At 48.4% G+C, this 17,722-nt stretch overlaps 1 protein-coding gene across 6 annotated transcripts in view; it reads left to right on the top strand.

The window, feature by feature from the left end:
* The window catches only part of LOC137428978 (PHD finger protein 21A), a 341,539-nt gene that overhangs the window by 286,523 nt on the left and 37,294 nt on the right, over nt 1-17,722 (top strand). For 4 of the 6 annotated variants that reach the window (XM_068118917.2, XM_068118936.2, XM_068118945.2 and 1 more), the window contains 6 exons: nt 2,728-2,802; nt 2,901-2,952; nt 3,079-3,158; nt 3,270-3,330; nt 3,676-3,848; nt 4,098-4,253. In XM_068118917.2, coding sequence (XP_067975018.1) covers nt 2,728-2,802; nt 2,901-2,952; nt 3,079-3,158; nt 3,270-3,330; nt 3,676-3,848; nt 4,098-4,253 — 597 coding nt within the window. The remainder of the gene's footprint in view (nt 1-2,727; nt 2,803-2,900; nt 2,953-3,078; nt 3,159-3,269; nt 3,331-3,675; nt 3,849-4,097; nt 4,254-17,722) is intronic. The other 2 variants (XM_078777621.1, XM_068118927.2) reach the window with 1 other exon arrangement.

Below are 17,722 nucleotides of genomic sequence, written 5' to 3' on the forward strand. Positions count from 1 at the left end.
ATGTATCCCTCCATACCCTTGCTTTTTTGGTACATACCAATATTCATGTATCCCTCTATACCCTTGCTTTCTTGGTACATACCAATATTCATGTATCCCTTTATACCCTTGCTTTCTTGGTACATACCAATATTCATGTATCCCTCTATACCCTTGCTTTCTTGGTACATACCAATATTCATGTATCCCTTTATACCCTTGCTTTCTTGGTACATACCAATATTCATGTATACCTCTAAACCCTTGCTTTCTTCGTACATACCAATTGCATTTTAAACCGATGGACAATACCTGATCTACCATACCTTCGTATGAAGGCCATTCAATGCATTAATGACTTTGTGTGACATACACTACCTTGATACTGTCTTAACTTCCTTCGTTTTTTGTACACCGCACCTTTCCTATGCCATCTCCAGGCATTGCGAAACGTCATTGCTGGGCACCGAAGGGGGCTCGGCAGTGACGCACGCTGAAAGAGAGTACTCAGTTTTCACTCTGGTTGTTTTCTTGTTTGTTTGTCCAAGCGATATCTCAGCCATCCTTTGAGCTCGGAAGCTGAAATTTCGGCACAATAGTGAGCAAGTCCTTTGTCAAAAACTGTATTTTTTGTGTTTTTGATTAATCAATTAATTGAGGAGTTATTTAATTATAAGCGATTAATTAAGTACTTATTTAATTAATCAAATTTCCTTTCTCTTCTGCCCATTAACTCAGGCACCTTTTGAGCTTGGATGCTAAAATTTGGACATGAGTAACCAAGTGACGTGGATATCAAGGATATTTTTGATTCATTTTTTTTTTTTTTTTTTGTATACTGAATCGAGGCTCGTGAAAGAGCTAACATTTACTTCACAAACAAATCGACCAGACAAACAAAATACACAAAAAGAGGGAGCGGAAGACAAGATGGGGAGAAAAGGGGAAGCACACAAACACAACATCCGAGAGCAGGGAGATGTGTGGAAGGGAGAGGGCCCGGGGGGAGGAGGCATGGGAAGGGGGGGGGGGGAGGGAGAAGTATAAAGCACAAGGACACCAAGGACTTCCAGGACAGAAGTTGGTATTTCAAAAAGGGGAATTGGGGTGAAATTAGCGGGGGTAGAAAAGATCAAGGTTTTGGATAGGGGAAGATAAGAGATGGTGGTGTTAATAAGCTAATAATCAATTAATCGATTAATTATTAAATTTTTCGATTAATGACTAACAAATTTTTTTTTTTTTTCAGTTACAGTTTCTGATGAAATGGTGGTGGTTTATGTGTTCTGTGACCGAATTGATTAATAATTTAATTTTTTAATGATTATTATTTATTTATTTTCATTATTAATCATTCATTCATTTTCTTTCTCATTTGGCCAATATCTCAGGCACCTTTTGAGCTGGGAAGCTAATATTTGGACATGACAGTGACCAAGTGATGTGGCTATCAAGGATATTTTTGATTTATTGATTAATCATTTAATCAATTAATTATTTAATTTTTTATTAATGACTTATTTAATTAAATTTCTAAAAGATACATCTTCTGATGAAGCACTAGTGGTTTAGTTATGCTATTAGCCAATTGATTAAGAAAATATTTTGTGATGATCTTTTATTGATTTTAATTATTCAATTAATCAATCAATTATTGTACACCTCTCCCTCCCAATGCAGCCTCAATGAGCTGCACTGCGGTATATTTAATTATTTGGCATGGGGGCGGTGTACTTTGAATGTATCTTTACTTGTTTATTTTTTTTTACTCTAAAGCTCTTCCCCCTGATTCAACCGCTGTCTTCATCGATAAAACCTTTCCTGCATATTTTATCAATGCCCTTCATTATTGTGAACCTTTCTGTGAGATCTCTTCGTAACCGCCTCCTTTTAAAATGAAATTCAGTCTCCCACAGCTGCTCCGCATAACTTAGGTTGTCTATCCTTAAAATAATTATGTTAGTCCATGCTAGATCCCTTCGGCGGCAACTCTCCTTAAGAGATGAGGCCTGCTCCCTCAATGTATGATGTTAACACAACCTCTCGCAATCTACAAACTATGCTCCTGCAAATGCAAACAAAATCCTGTTATTCCCCTTCCCCCTGTGCTGGCACTTCCTGGCACTGCTCTGATTGCTGAAGCCATATATTTACAACCACTCTTTGATCTTTCTCTTGTCTCAATGCTGTCTTCGAGGGTGGGTGTGGGGGAGGAATTGCAAAACTGCCCCTTGCCTTGTGTAGTCCCTCCTATTCCTCCTGCCCATACCCAAAACCTTACGTTTCCTAAAATTTTATTGCATATGCCATTTGTTTTGCTCATCCAATGACAGTCTCGGCCTTCCTGAATCTGACCACTCCACTCTTTGCTATCTTGAACTAATGGGGTCATCTGTGAATTTTGAAAGTCTGCTCCTTCCCCGGCTGTCACAATAAATAATGTAAATTACAAACACCAGCAATCTTAGCATATTGATTGTCATATGGTGATTGATACTTTACCAAATGCCTTCTGTGGCTCTTTTTTTAGCGGCTTCTATCTTGAATTTGCCTTTTTATTTCCCTAAATGTTGTGATGCGTTAAGAATCAGCAAAACCATGAGAACACATTCATAGTTTGTTCTTTTTTAAAGTTTGGTATCGAATAACTTTTGTGCCTTTCATTTTGCAGCTTTTCTTTTTAACCTTTTTCATTTTGTTTCTTCCCTGTTTTTTTTTTTTTTTTTTGTTCCATTTTTTTTTCTCAAGCAATTACAGCACCAGAACCAATCAAGTACTTTTGCCGAGCCTGTTACAAGACTTAAAAAAGATGAAAATCCAGAGGTATGAATTATTTTGATTGTTACTCGAGTATTACAAAAACCATGAGACAAGAAAATAAAGTTGGCACTTGATTTGTGACTGTTTCTGCCATCTTCCAGAAGGTCTCTTTCCTTGGATCTCTTGGTCTGGTTACCTTTGATCAACTGGAAGGTATGTAAAGTACATGTACAGGTAAAACTCTTGCTCTGCACAAAGTTACTTAAGAAACACTTCCTCAGATTTTACTTTACCTCACCAATAGCCTTCATGTTGTTGTTTTTTCATTCCATTTTTCAGAAATGCAGAGTCGTCGGCAGGAACGTAAAAGGAGAACTACAGCTAATCCGATCTATAGTGGTGCTCTTTTTGAACCAGAGGTAAGAACCGTAGGCTGAATGATATGCTGGCGAGCCATAGCTGATCCAATATTACCGCAGGTTCAACGTAACAGCTGATTTTTATCTTTCTGTTTATTTTTTATTTTTCAGCGGAAACGAAGCACCATAACCTACCTGAACAATCCCGTGCAACCTGGAACGAGGAAGAGAGGTAGGGGGATACATTGATTATGTGTAATTTTTGAAATTTTAAAATCTAAATCAGTTTGAATCATTGGAATGAATTGTTTACGGTGTTACAATCTTCCATTTATTTTGGAATGAGAGAGCTGCACTATGCCTGGCCTATTCATAATGTGCATAAACATCATGCTGATAACTTTTGCTTCTTTCCCTCTTTTTTTTTCTTTTTTTTTTCTTGATGCCTTCAGATGATGATTTATTCTGGAAGGTATGTGTTTAACCCCAGAACACTACACTTTTTTTTCATTTTTATTTCAATCCTTTCCTTCCTCCCTTCCTCTTTTTTTGTGTCATCCCTTGTTTTCAAATAAAGGCCGCCCACCAAAGTACGCTAGCGTCTTAGCGGGCTTGCCCCCCCCAAATCAGCCCGTGCAACAACAACCTGTCAGTACTGGTGTCGCGTCGGAGCAGGACAGGCCCAATGGGCTATCCAGTCCACGGACTTCACCTGCACATACTGGCTCTAGCCCATGCCCTTCAACTGATGTGAGTCAGGTGCCATGACAACAATGGACATGTCATTCTCAGGGGGCACAACAGAAGCACTTGGATTCCACATTGTAGGCTTCTAAAATAGTTTTGTTCAATGCAGCATCAGTCATACCCACAGAAAAGGATTACAGCCAACTTGTTTGGGTCTTGAATAAATCTGCACCAACATCCAGCCTGCACCTCCTGTTTCTTTACAAGTCGGCTTTCCCATTGGTTGTGTAATTATTTATTTCGCCTTCACAGGGAGACATTCATGAAGATTTTTGCTCTGTGTGCAAGCGGAGTGGGCAGCTGTTAATGTGTGACACATGCTCACGGGTTTATCACTTGGAGTGCCTTGATCCACCACTCAAGAACATCCCGAAGGGCATGTGGATTTGTCCTAAATGTCAAGAGCAGGTGAAAACTTAAAGAAAGAAAGAAATTTAGTTATACTCAACCTTCACCTGAGTTAATTTGGTGTTTGATATGGACAATGCTTTTGAGTACCAGGAGGAATGTTTATTTAGAGACTACTACAATAACTTTACTTTAAATGTTTTTAAAATATTTTTGTTTTAAAGATAGGTGAAGGCTCCATCCTGATAGTGCTAGGCCGTAAGCATGTTCAAGCACTCCAATCTAGAACTTTGAATATTATGATGGACATGTAATTCGGCATTCCATAAATTCATAAAACATGCAGCTGCTCACTATCTCATCTGCTCACTGAACCATCTAGGCAATATTTGGACATTCCTAATTTAGTTTGACATGTAACTTAAATTTGATTTGGGAGGATGCCCTTTTTCTCCACCATGAGTGACTTTTTTTTCTTTTTTTGTATAAAGAGTCAAAGCTCGTGGAAGAGCTAGAACACAGAACGGATCAGGATGCAACATTACAAAAGGAACAGCAGAAAGAGAAGGAGGAAATGCAAACAGCAGGGCTGAGGGAGAAAATGGACAAAGACGGACGAACAAGGAATGCAGGTAACCATGAGGGGTAGGTGAAGAACGCAAGGGGTGGACAATATTGATATAGAAGCAAAATTTGAGGGGAAGGTGTGAGTGTGGTTTAACGGGAGTAGAAAATATCATGGTTGTTGTTGTTGTTGTTGTTGTTGTATAACCCCGGACAGTTCTCTCAAACAAGCCTGGAGACATGCATGAGACAAGACAAGCCTGGAGACAAGCATGGAGACAGCCGATCGATCTCGCAAGAGCGACCCAGAGATCCCCCATGTCCAGGATGGTGTACCCCCGCCTTCACGAAGTCAGGGCCACTACAGAGTTAGGGAGAGAAAGAGAGAGTAAAGTGACAAGAGGGAAAGGGCCGATCCATGGGGACCGAACGTCACTCTGACCATGACCATGCTGCCCTGACGAATTCAGGCAGAAGGGAAGAATGGGGAAGATTTGGCCCCCGACTTGCATTGGGAGGGTAGAATCACCATGAAGAGGTGTCCCCGATAGTTGTAAACATCATGGTCTCGATTAGGTGTGATCTGAGATGGTGGTGAACAGCTGTCATGACTTGGAGGGAAGAATGAAATTGAAGAGAGTGTGGAAGTTGGTTCTACAGCCAGGAAAAAAGAGAAACAAATGAGTGTGGAGGTGAACAGTGATTCTGTATTTTGGAAGTTTCACTACAAGGGTGTTTGTGGTACTCTGCCCCAACCTAGAGGGGTTGGGGGGACCAAGCATAAAGTGTACAGGGTGCAAGACCAGAAAGGAGGAGGAAAATGACAGACCACCGACCTGTTTGTGATGGCAAAGTGATGGGCCCATAGAATCAGTTTCATCGTGGGAGATTCCAATGATCTTGAATGCCTTTGATTTCCATGGCATCGAGCTGAGAAAGGTGTGTGAGGCAGGGGCACCAGCCCAGAGGGGAGAGCAGCACTCCATCAAGCTGTGGATGAAAGCATCGTCAGTGAATAGGAGTTCAGATATGCCAAGGAAGGACTTGGCATGACAAATGATGCCCAGTTGGCGACTGGCTTTGGCCAACTTTGAAATGTGGTTTGCCCAAGAACGATCATGGCTAAGAGTGAGACCCAATAGCTTGAGTTACTCAACTTCTTCGAGAGGGTTGGTGAGAAAGTAGATGGAAGGGTTAGCCATACGGTCCTTAAGGACAAATATAGTGAGAGTGTGAGATTTATTTCGGATTGAAAGACATTCCAAGTGTTTGACCAAATTGTGATTTGGTCAAGGTCTAAAGAGAGGGAAGTGGCTGCTGCCTACCTATCTTAAGGATGAGGGATGTCACAGCAGAGGGTGGAGACATCAATAAATAAATAAATAAAGGGATAATTTATAATTCCAGAGAGTCAGAGATCATTTATGAAGATTTATGAAGATCATTTATGAAAATAACTGGGGCGAGAACACTGCGTTGGGACACTCCAGCCTTGACAGGGAAAGGAGATGAAAGCATTCTGTTGAGAGCTATGCGTTGGCCACAAGAGTAGAGGAAGTCAATAGGTCTTGTGTGAAGTTGGCCTTGGTTTCCATAGGCAGAGAGTTTGGAGAGTAAGGCAGGATGCCAGACTGTATCAAAAGCACGAGATAGGTCTGGTGAGATGGCCCTGATCCCATGTCTGACATTGATGGCCTCTATCCATTGTTTATAGAGTAGAAGTGTTATGTCCATGTGTTTGTGGCGTCTGTTCTATACAAGTGATGAAAAAATGTGGGGGTAGTACACACTCCTGAGTAACTCCAGGAACAACTGGAAATAAGTAAGAGGTGAGACCATCACACCTCACAGCACTCGGTATAGTTCAGAAATCAGATCAGTCAGCTTTAGTGACACCCCATGAGGATTGTGGATCCTCCAGAGGGCACCCGATTCACTGAATCAAACGTTTTGCAGAGATCAACATCGGGTGCAAGCCCCTCGTGAAATTCTTGCTTGCATTCGGTGAGGACCCCAAGAGCAAGAATATGTTCAATTGTTGACCTCTTGGTGTAAAGCCAAATTGCTTTGAGCGCTGATGTTCAAGCAGATGGCAGCAGACCCTATCATGAATTATCCAAGCAAACACCAGCACTGAGAGCAGTGTCACCCCTCGGTAGTTGTTGCAGTACAGGCGATCACTCTTTCCTGCCCATATAGGGACAACAAGGCCCCTCATCCAGTCAGTTGGGATGCTCCCTGCCCTCCAAACACTGGAACACAGAACTACATACAACAACATGAGTGCAGCATTTCCACCAGCCTTGAGAGGTTCAGCATGGATGCCACAATATCCCAGGAGGTTTGCTCTCTTTCAACCTGTTCACCGTAGCCTGTGTTTCCACAAATTAAGGCAGGTCACAGTTGGTTGGAGGGTCAGCAAGAGGGATAGTAACACCCAGACATCCAACTAAACAGCTGGTGGGTCAGTCTGGTAAAGCCGGTCAAAGTAACCGGCCCAGTGGGCCTTCGCTTCAGATTCCTCTGTTAAGAGCTCACCACCCTCCGCTCTAACTGCAGTACACCGAGGGATAACTTTGGAGGTATGCAATACAGTGATTCCTCTGTAAGCAGGACAAGAATCATTGACCATAGGTGATGCTCTACCTTTTCGCAGATTCCTCACACATAGGCCTCCTTGTTCACCCTCAGCGAACGTACAGTTTTACGTCTCAGCTCACAAAACAGCTCAGTTCTGCCATCAAGCCTGGCCTTGTGACTGAGCAATGGTTTCCCATGCCTCTTGGGAGACAAAGTTCCTCTTCGCCTGACAGAGGGTTCCAAGACACCCACCAGCAACATCAAGTCGTCTTGAAGGCATTCTACAACTCTTGAGGATCCCCCAAAATACCCAGAACCCCTGGACTCCCACTTAACTTGTTCACAAACTCCTCAGTTACCTTTTTGTCCTTAGGCTTGCCAGCATCCAGCTAAAGCTGAGATGGTACCATTCTATTGGAGTTGAACTGCAGCTTCAGAGTTTTGACAACAAGCCTGTGGTCGGTATTGAGAAACTCAGCACTCTGGTAGACCCTGCCGTTCTGGATCAATCACCAGGGCCATTACCGAGAACATGGTCAATTTCCTTTTCCACACCACCAGCGTTGGAATGCCAAGTCCAGAAATGTGGCTATGGGCACAGAAACCATGAACCAGCCACCCTTACCCAGCCAAGATTTGTCTTCAGGCATCTTGCGATGTCAAGGAACTTGGTGCTATTCTGCGTCACGGTTCAACAAAGGTAGAGTGACATGGTCTGAATCCAAATTGGTTATCTGATATTAAGCCTTTAGGAGGAGCGTACTCCATAGACAGACGTAACAAGCACCACCAGGTTTTAGAGGGAGACAAGTTTGAAAGGTCAATCCTGAGGTTGGACAGATGTTGTTTTCTGGCTCTCCTGAGAGTGGAAACACACTTGTTGCTTGCCTTGTGGAATGATCTGAGATTGCCTTTGGTTGGGTTTGCTTTCCAGGAAGTGAAGGCAAGTTGTTTCAGAGGAACTGCCTCACCACAGGATTCAGTGTACCATGGGGGGGAAAGAAGCATAAGACATCTGAAGACAAGATAGGATTTTGATCTGTGCAGAAGAGAGAACAGGTTTTTGTGGAAGAATTACCCAGCCAAGTTAATATCATGGGAGGTAGATATAGGAGACCAGTCTTGAACTGCTTATCTGTCAAGATGGCTGCTTACAGTCCCTGTTAATCTGCCTGATTGAACTGGCCCTGGCACTGAGGCAGCTCTAGGAGAATTGCCTGAGATGTTGACTCTCACAAGCATATGGTAAAATGAAGCAATTGGAGCAGACGAAGGTCAGGAGACATTTGTCATCACCAAGTCCAGAATGGAGGATTTGCCGTTGGGAGAAATCTAGGTCAGAAAGTTTCCAGATTGTGTCAGTCCCATGGAGTCACAGAGGTCCTTTGCTGAAGTGCCATGGCTGGTGAGAGAGGTACCAACACCCAGGCAATTAACAGGGTGACAATTGAAATAGCCACATATGATGAAGAGAGAATTGGGATGAATGGTTAAAAGTTGGTCCATGTTGTCTGAGAGAGATGTAGTTTCAGTCGTCACTGTTTGGAGGATGGTACAAGACACAAACAAACAATAGCTGGGAGCAGGGGGAAGTTGCAGCCAAAGGTATTCCTGTGGGTTTGGAGGTGTAAGTGAAAAATTGAGTTATTGATGTGAAGTGCAACTCCGCTGGCAGGGTGGGTTTCAGGCCTATCCAATTGGAGGAGAATTTTCTGTCAGGCAGAAGGAGAGGGGGCGGTATTTATCCAGGGAGAGGCAGTAAGGAGTTAGAGACGGTAAGGATTCTGTTGAACAGATGATGTCTGATTTTTCGGCTGTAGCCTGGATTGAGAGATCTTTCAGGTTGGAGCGGAGATCTCGGATGTTTGAAGTCCCCACAGTGAGGGACAGGGTAGGAGGAGTTTGGTAGCATATAGGACAGGGAGGTTGTGAGGGTGTGGGATGGGGGGGTGAGGGGGAGCTTTGGCAAGACAGGGTTCAGGGTGAGTTGGTGAGGTGAGGAGGAAGCTTTTAGGGGGTGGGTTTTGGGGGAAGCCTAGAGTGGAGTGAGGGGCACTTTGAGAGGTGGGGTAAGTGGGAAACTTTGAGAGGGTGGGGTGAGGGAACATGCAGAACAAGGAGAGGACAAGAAGTGGAGGATGCTGAAGAGAGGGATACATCGAGGGGGTGGGATTGGAAGGATGCGTGCTTGTAGGAGATGTTTGGGGGGATACTGACACGGTGGGGTTTGACACCGTAACAGAACGTGAAGGGGATTTGATTGTCATGAGCAGCCAACCTCTGTAAACTGGACTTTTGAAGATTCCCAAATAGGACATACAAAGATAAAGATCATGGGATGGTTGGAATAAAATTTTGTTGAAGGTACAGCTAAAGGTGGTGATGCAGGTACAGGAGGAGGGTTGAAGGACCAACCGGTGAGGTGAGACCAGTTTGTAAAATATGCCTTGTGAGGAAGAAGAAGAAGATGATAAATATCTTGCGATGAAGAAGATAAATGTGTGAAATGACACATGACAGAAATAAGGAATGTGTGAAGCACTAAAAAATGTTTTTGAAAGCTTTAAAGTAAGAAGGGGCTGTGTGCCAGGATGGCCTAGGGCCCCAGAGGTATACACACTTGCCTTTAAGCTGTCTAGCCTGGGTTTGACTTCCATCCCAGTTATAAGCTGTTACACAGGCTAGGTTGATTCATCAATGTGTGTGCGGACGGACGTTAAACTGGGCGTTGTGTCTGCCAGCATTAGTTGGGGGATGTTGAAGACCGAACTGTATCCTTTGCAAAGAGTAGACGTGCTATCGCCAGCACCATGGAAAAATTCCAATTTCCTGCCCTAACTACTGCTGGCAAGGCAATGGCAAACCGCCTATAGTATAACTGTTGCTCAGGAAGCTGCTTCAACGGCGCTGACGCTCTGTGACAGAGTATGATACATTTGATGAAGAGAACAGAAGTGTTTCCTTTAATGAAAATTCAGATTGGAAAAATTGACAAGAGGGAAAGACAACTCAGCACATGAAGTAGAGGTATAAGGCAGAATGAGGTCGTGTTTTTGAGTGAATTGTTTTTTGTTGTTGTTGTTGTTGTTGTGAGAGATTGTAATAATAGTGTGATATTTGTAGGATGCTTTTATAGGGCTCCTAGCATGAGGAAAGATGAGGAAATGGGGGTTCCTGGATAATGTTGGCCTGTGAAATGGGAAGAGTATTAATTAGGAGATTTTCATTTCCTTTGGATATATTCGATCCAGAAACAGGGTAAGGACAGACCGGAGAAGTTTGTAGATGTCGTCTGTGATTGCTTTTTAAGTCAGTTTGTAGAATAGACCACAAGGTGTAGTGCAGTTTTAGACCTTTTTAAATTAATGATTCCATTATGGTGGAGGAAGGAGAGCATTTTGGGACAAGTGACCACAAACATAGTGTTGTGTGCAACAGTACTGTTGAGAGTTGGAGTTCAGGATTGTAGATTAAGGCTGTTGGATTTAAAGAAAGGAAACTATGAGGGAAGTATGAGAAGGAAGCTTGATGCTTTAGATTTGGGGAACAAACAAGAGGGCCATCTGCATCAACGAAATGGGCAGGTAAGGAGTACTATTAATGATAAGCATAAGGCATTTATTAGGTATAAAACAATCATGACTGGAGTCAGACTCATTTCAGTATAGGATAAGTAGAGGCTAGTTCATGAAATAATTTAGCTTTCAAAATAACGTAATCCACCCGAGAATGCTCAGTGACATGCACAGAAACGCCTTGCAACGTGGGCCACCAGGGCAGCCAAACATGCGTTGTGTGTGAGATAAGGATTGTTACCTAAAATGTCTCACAAAGCTACACAAAGAAGCCAAAAATACTTGAAAATGTACCTGTGAGAAAGGGGGTGTGCCTTTGCACAACAAAATATTTGAAGAACTTTCTGAACTTGCTCAAAAAGCTGATAGCTTGCAGCTCCCCGTATTGCAAACTCCCAAGGCCGCGTGAATCGCTGCAAGGGCCGAAGGTTTTCAGACAGGCACGTTCTTCCCAAACCTTCAACCATCGCTGCCAGTGAGTGAACCTTGCGGGATTATCTTTTGTGAACATTTCTGGCTTGGTTATTTATTTAATGAAGTCTGCAATTGGAAAGACGATGCTGTCATTACTAACATTCAGGTAGACTTCGCAAAGGGAGACACCTTATCTGGTTTGGGTGCTTCTTAACACCTGTGGGTAGGTCATATCTGGGGCTTTTCAATGCACAGGGTAAGTTTTCAATGATTATGTTTCCTATTAATAATGTTTGGTAAGTGGGGGTGGGGGTTGGAGCTGTATGATCTGTGAGTGCCATTATAAATATGTATTTTTTGTTTGCTTTTGGAGACACAACATTAATTTTAGTACTGTACTTACATTTTTGTGCATCTCTTGGTGTGTGTGTGTGTGTGTGTGTGTGTTTGTATGTGTGTGTGTGTGTGTGTGTGTGTGTCAGTGTTGTATCCACTGCCATCGGTCACTTGTACCGACAGGAAATGATAGGAACTTGACACCTCTAATCCACAAATATTTCCTATATTTCCGTGAGTCTCATTTGCATTTAGAAACAGAACAATTATGGTTAACCATTTTTATATTTCCACTCTTTGTTTAAATACTGAAGATTATGTTGAAAAGACTATTTCAATCCCAGATTTCGGACTAGTGAGGGCAGATTAAAAGTGCCCGGTGAGCAGAACGAGTCAACGACAACAACCCAACCCTTTCCACCCGATCCACATGCTTGGCTCTCATGGCCATTCTTTCCCGAAACCCATACCAATTCCCCCAATTCACCTGCATATACCCCCAAACGCAAAGCACGGCGAGTCGTGACAACGGGGAAATGTAAATTTGACACAAATCCAATTTCCACTGGGGAGCACGTCCAATACCAGGGTGCCTGCCTGCTACAGCCAATCTCCTCATGTCTCCCATGCCAGTCAAACCCAGGGCTCTCTTTCCAGACCGAGAGCCCATAAATCACAATGGACCATCTGTGGAAGATCATGAAGCCTCACCAGGCCTTTCCCTATCACACCATCATGTTCCAGAGATGCTCCAATGGTTGTCCAGTGGGCTGTACTCGTACACAGTCCATGCGGTTCGACCCGCGTTAATAGACCAGCACAGCATGGCAGGTCACCACATGCTGGCTGTCCCAGAGCCTCAGGGAAAGGCTGCCAGGCCGCATGCCTGGGTGGTCACCATGTCAGGCCCTTATTGACCCTCCATGGTGCCGCCACCAAAGCATGGCCCGCAACACTTCCCCCGAGTGGTCCTCATGGTGCACCATGCCAGGTGCCCATGAGTAACCACCTCAATGTGAGGTGATCTCAACCTCCTCCAGGGTCCGGCGACCCCACCGCCCGAGACACTTGCTCGGATGGCACCCCGATGAACAAGGAAGGCCACACTCCACCAGACTTCACATGGGGCCCGGATCGTGCCACAGAAACCTGTGTTCGGACCCCATGTCCAAAGCCTACCAGTGCAGCTCCACAGCTGTCTGGCACAACCCAAATTCCCAGGGGGGCAATTACCCAGGAGGTCAGCCCCATTGACCACACACCCCCACCTCCACCCCCACCACTCACCCCCCCCCCCCCCCCTGGTCTGAATTCCACAGCCCGGGAACTAACTGCCTCTGAGGCTGCTCCAAATTAAATTTCAATTCAATATTCCCGGCCTCACGTTTCCAAACGTGGCTGCACATCAAAACCGCATTGTTATTTCTGGGCTTTTCGGCCCCTCCCTGCAGCTGTTCCCGGCATTGATATTCCCTTTCTGCCAGTCCCAACCTTTCTCCATTGTCATGAGCCCAGGCTGCTCATGACTCGCACGAATAAATGCGTGTAAAAACCAATTCCAAACGTGGTTCAGCTTGTCACCGGGACAATGGCCTGTCTGTTTCTAAGCACCCTACCGTTTAGCTTTTTCCTTAACTGCTGCCCCGTGGTTGCAAACACCCACCCCGTGCGTGGCGAGTCAATGACTCTGGGCACCGATTCGACCCTGACATGGTCCGTCCCAAACACCCTGGGAACCAACAAAACTACCACTGGCCCCCAGCCCACTCACAGCGATGGACACAGCCTCACTCTCCAGCGCAGGCCCGTCCTCGCTGTCACCATGAGCAGGCTCGCCCGCTGCTCCAAACATTGCAGGCTCCGACACGTGGCTCGTCGGCTCAGATTCGACTACCTGTACGTTCCTCGGAGCTGGGGCCACGTTGCCCACTGTCGGTTCCGGGTGTGCCAGAAAAACCCCCGACGGGTCCAACCCACCTGCGACCTGCGAGCACCGAGCCGCAAACCACGGAGGTGGCCTCACACACCACAGAGCCTAACCTATCCCCCTCTACACACTCTACCTTGCTCGTCACGTGGACAGTCTCTTTCCACCAGAGCAAAGCAACATCCACACCGGCACGATGTTCGTCCAGGCCTTTTCCAAACAAACATCTCCTCTCTTGTGCCCCCAATTTATCCTCAACCTCTCCCAGTCTGTTTTTCATTTGATCCTCCATCTTCCTCTCTATTGTTTCGACCTGGCCCCTGCGTGAAGGGCTCGGGGTACTGCCTATTGCTCTGGAGATCCTAATCGATGTGCTCGGGAGACCAATACATTCCCCAATGGGCGGGTCATGCCGTATGAGCAGTCAGAAGGGACCGAGCAAAGTTACCATCTAAATGCTGACGCAATTTTACACCCCCCCCCCCCCCCCCACTCCCTCCCCCAAATTCAACACACAGTATGCCAATCGAGATATGCAATGCAAATTCAAAACAGGGGAATAAATGCAAATCCTTTACTCAGAATCAAGAAAAAAAACACAGGGTACAACACCAAGGAAAAGATAAATCATAAGGAAAAAAAATCCCGCTGATATGCAGCGGCAAAGTTTAAGTAATTAAAGGACAGACAGGCGCCAAGACAAAACAGACAAGACAATTAAACGACCCACCCGGTATCCCTAGCTAATCCCAAAGGGGAGGGAGAGGGTAGCAAAATAACAAAGAAATATTCGCCAGGATATAAAGGGAATAAAAGGTAAAATAAAACCGGAAGGGGAGGAGGGGAATTCCGGCCTGTTTCAGATGGCGTCCTGGCTGCTTCGCCCCAACCACGTGTCCCGAGGGTGGAGCCTCCCCTCCACTCTTCTCTTTCTCAGTGGGTCTCCCCAAACTCCATGAACGACTTGCCCAGGGCAGTTTCTGCAAGACCATGAAGCCGCACTTTGCCTCCGGCCGCCTTAGACGAAACTTGACGAGGAGCAAAAGCTTCTGCTTCCTCTTCCACTTTGCCTCACGATCCCACGAGCACCGAGAAAATCCTCCTCCACCCCAATCTCTCCGGCACCGACTGTTCCTCCAACAGGCAGTCCTCAGAGATATTAATCAAAGCCTCAAAAAGCTCACACAAGCCGAGTTTCTCGTCAAAACTTGGACCACGCGTCCTGCGTTCGTTTTCGCCTTTTTCCACCCACTCGACGCACTCTCTCTTCCTCCTCCCTCTCCTCTTCTTTTTTTCTTTCCAAAGGTTCTTTCTCTATTCAATTATGTAGAGCTCCGGTGGGAGGGAGAAGGTTGATAAGGAAGATCTTTGTTTTTCTTTTAACAAAACAATAAAAATAAAGTCGAAAGGGAAGGAAGAAAGAAAAGAGCAAATCTGGTTTCACAGCCGGCCCGGAATTTCACATAAGGTACACCCCAACGATCACAGCTTCTCGTCATTGCAAGCCCAGCCCTATGAGTGTATTAAAGCGCGGCGTTACGCGCGCTGCTTGTGAGCAAGGAGGAAGCGGACAAGCGGTAACATATAAACGTCTTTATTGTAAGACTACACTGTAACACTGAACTCCTCCGGGCTGGTCGCCCGGTGTATATCATGAGGCCACGCCTACCCCTCGGGCGTGGCCACCGCCCACTTGGTGCGTGGAATGATGTCACCACGCCAGTGGGCTTTTGTGTCCGCCACACGCGCCCCCCCAGAATTCCCGCGCACCTGGAGGGCCAGTTTGCGGGGCAGACGAATGACCCGGCCGAAGCGCCCCCTGGCGATCGGCGGCGTCCGGGGTGCAGGGATACTAGGTGGGATGCCCCTGGCTGCCCCTGGGATGGGTGCAGGACTGGGGGGCGCCGTGGCGGCGGGGCTGGGCGGTGCCGGGGGTCCGCCCGCAGGAGGGCGGCCCCGACGTGGGGGTCGGGCCACTGGCGGTGGATGGTCCACATCGAGGTGGGCCGGCTTGAGGCGGTCTACCGAAACGCGGTCAGGAGTACCGCCGATGTCCAGGGTGAAGTGCTTCGCCCCGGTCTCCAGCACGCGGAAAGGCCCGTCGTACGGGGGCCGCAGTGGTGTCCGATGGGCATCGTGGCGGACGAAGACGTACTCCGCCGTGCGAAGCTCCGGGGCGACGTGCGTCGGTGGGTGCCCGTGGCATGCCGTTGGCACCGGGGCGAACCTCTGGGCGGTCTCTTGCAGAGCGGAGCGCTGCTGTGCCGTGGACCATGGTGCCGTGGAGTCGGGGAGGAACTCGCCCGGCACCCGCAGCGGTTGCCCGAAGACCAACTCCGCCGCGGATGCGCGCAGGTCCTCCTTGGGCGCCGTCCGGAGGCCCAGCAGGACCCAGGGGAGCCTGTCGACCCAGCCGCCGTCGCGGAGGGTGGCCCGGAGCGCGGCCTTCAATGAGCGGTGAAATAGCTCACACAGGCCGTTAGCCTGGGGGTGGTAGGCCGTGGTTCGGTGCAGCCGGACCCCGAGCCCCTGCGCAACCGCCCCCCAGAGCTCCGAGGTGAGCTGGGGGCCGCGGTCGGATGAGATGTCTGAGGGGGCGCCGAACCGGGCGACCCAGGTGGCGATGAAAGCCTGCGCGACATCGGCCGCCGTTGTCGACGCCAAGGGCACGGCCTCCGGCCACCGGGTGGTGCGGTCCACCATGGTGAGGACGTAGGTGAAACCCCGCGAGGGGGGCAGAGGTCCCACCAGGTCCACGTGGACGTGGTCAAACCGGCTTTCCGGCACCGTGAACGGGGCCAACGGGGCCTGGGTGTGCCGGTGCACCTTGGCGCGCTGGCACGCGAGGCACGTCCTGGCCCCGCCGCGGACGGCCTTCCGGAGGCCATGCCAGACGAACTTGTCGGCGATCAGCCTTTGGGAGGCCCTCGCGCCCGGGTGGGACAGGCCGTGGATGGCGTCAAACACCTGGCGCTGCCAGCCCGCGGGCACAATGGGGCGAGGACGCCCGAGGGAGACGTCGCACAAGAGGGCCGCGCCCGCGCCGTCGAACGGCACCTCGGTGACGCGGAGGCCCGTGACGGCGGTCCGCAAGGCCTGGACGTCGGGGTCAGCGGCCTGGTCCGCTGCCATCCGGGCATAGTCGATGCCGAGGTGGACTGCGTGGGCGACGGCCCGGGAAAGGCAATCCGCCACCGGGTTGTCCTTCCCCGCGACGTGCTGGATGTCCGTCGTGTACTCGGACACGGCCGAGAGGTGACGCTGCTGCCGGGCCGACCACGGCTCGGTGACCTTGCCCATCGCGAAGATCAGCGGCTTGTGGTCGACGAAGGCAGTGAACGCCCGGCCCTCGAGCAGATGGCGGAAGTGCCTGACCGCCAAGTGAAGTCCGAGCAACTCGCGGTCGAAGGTACTGTAACGGCGTTCGGGCGGGCGAAGCTGCCGGCTAAAGAACGCCAGCGGTTGCCAAGCTCCACGCACCCATTGCTCGTGCACCGCGCCCACCGCGTAGTCCGAGGCATCGGTGGTGAGGGCGATCGGTGCATCGGGCGCCGGGTGCGCGAGCATGGTGGCGTTAGCCAAGGCGAGCTTCGCGCCCGTGAACGCCGTGTCCATCTGCTCGGTCCAGGTAACGTCGCCTTTGCCCGGCTTACCTCGGAGAGCTTCGTGCAGGGGGCGCAGGAGCTGGGCGATACGGGGCAGGAACCGATGGTAAAAGTTCACCATGCCCAGGAACTCCTGCAGCCCTCTGATCGTGCGGGGGCGCGGAAACCCCTTCACCGCCTCCACCTTGGCCGGCAGGGGGACGGCGCCGTGCCTGGTGACACGGTGCCCCAGAAAATCGATTGTGGCGGCGCCGAACCGGCACTTTGCGGGGTTCACAATCAGGCCATGCTGGCCCAGGCGTTCGAAGAGCGTGCGGAGGTGGCGTAGGTGCTCTTCGCGGGACGCGCTGGCGACGAGGATATCGTCCAGGTAGACGTAGACAAAATCCAAGTCGCGCAGGACGCTGTCCATCAGTCGCTGGAACGCCTGAGCCGCATTCTTCAGACCGAAGGGCATGCGCAGGAACTCGAAGAGTCCGAATGGCGTGATGACCGCCGTCTTCGGGACGTCCTCCGGCCTGACGGGGA

This window comes from Myxine glutinosa, chromosome 1, assembly GCF_964187855.1.
Source record: "Myxine glutinosa chromosome 1, kmMyxGlut1.1, whole genome shotgun sequence".
Taxonomy (NCBI): domain Eukaryota; kingdom Metazoa; phylum Chordata; class Myxini; order Myxiniformes; family Myxinidae; genus Myxine; species Myxine glutinosa.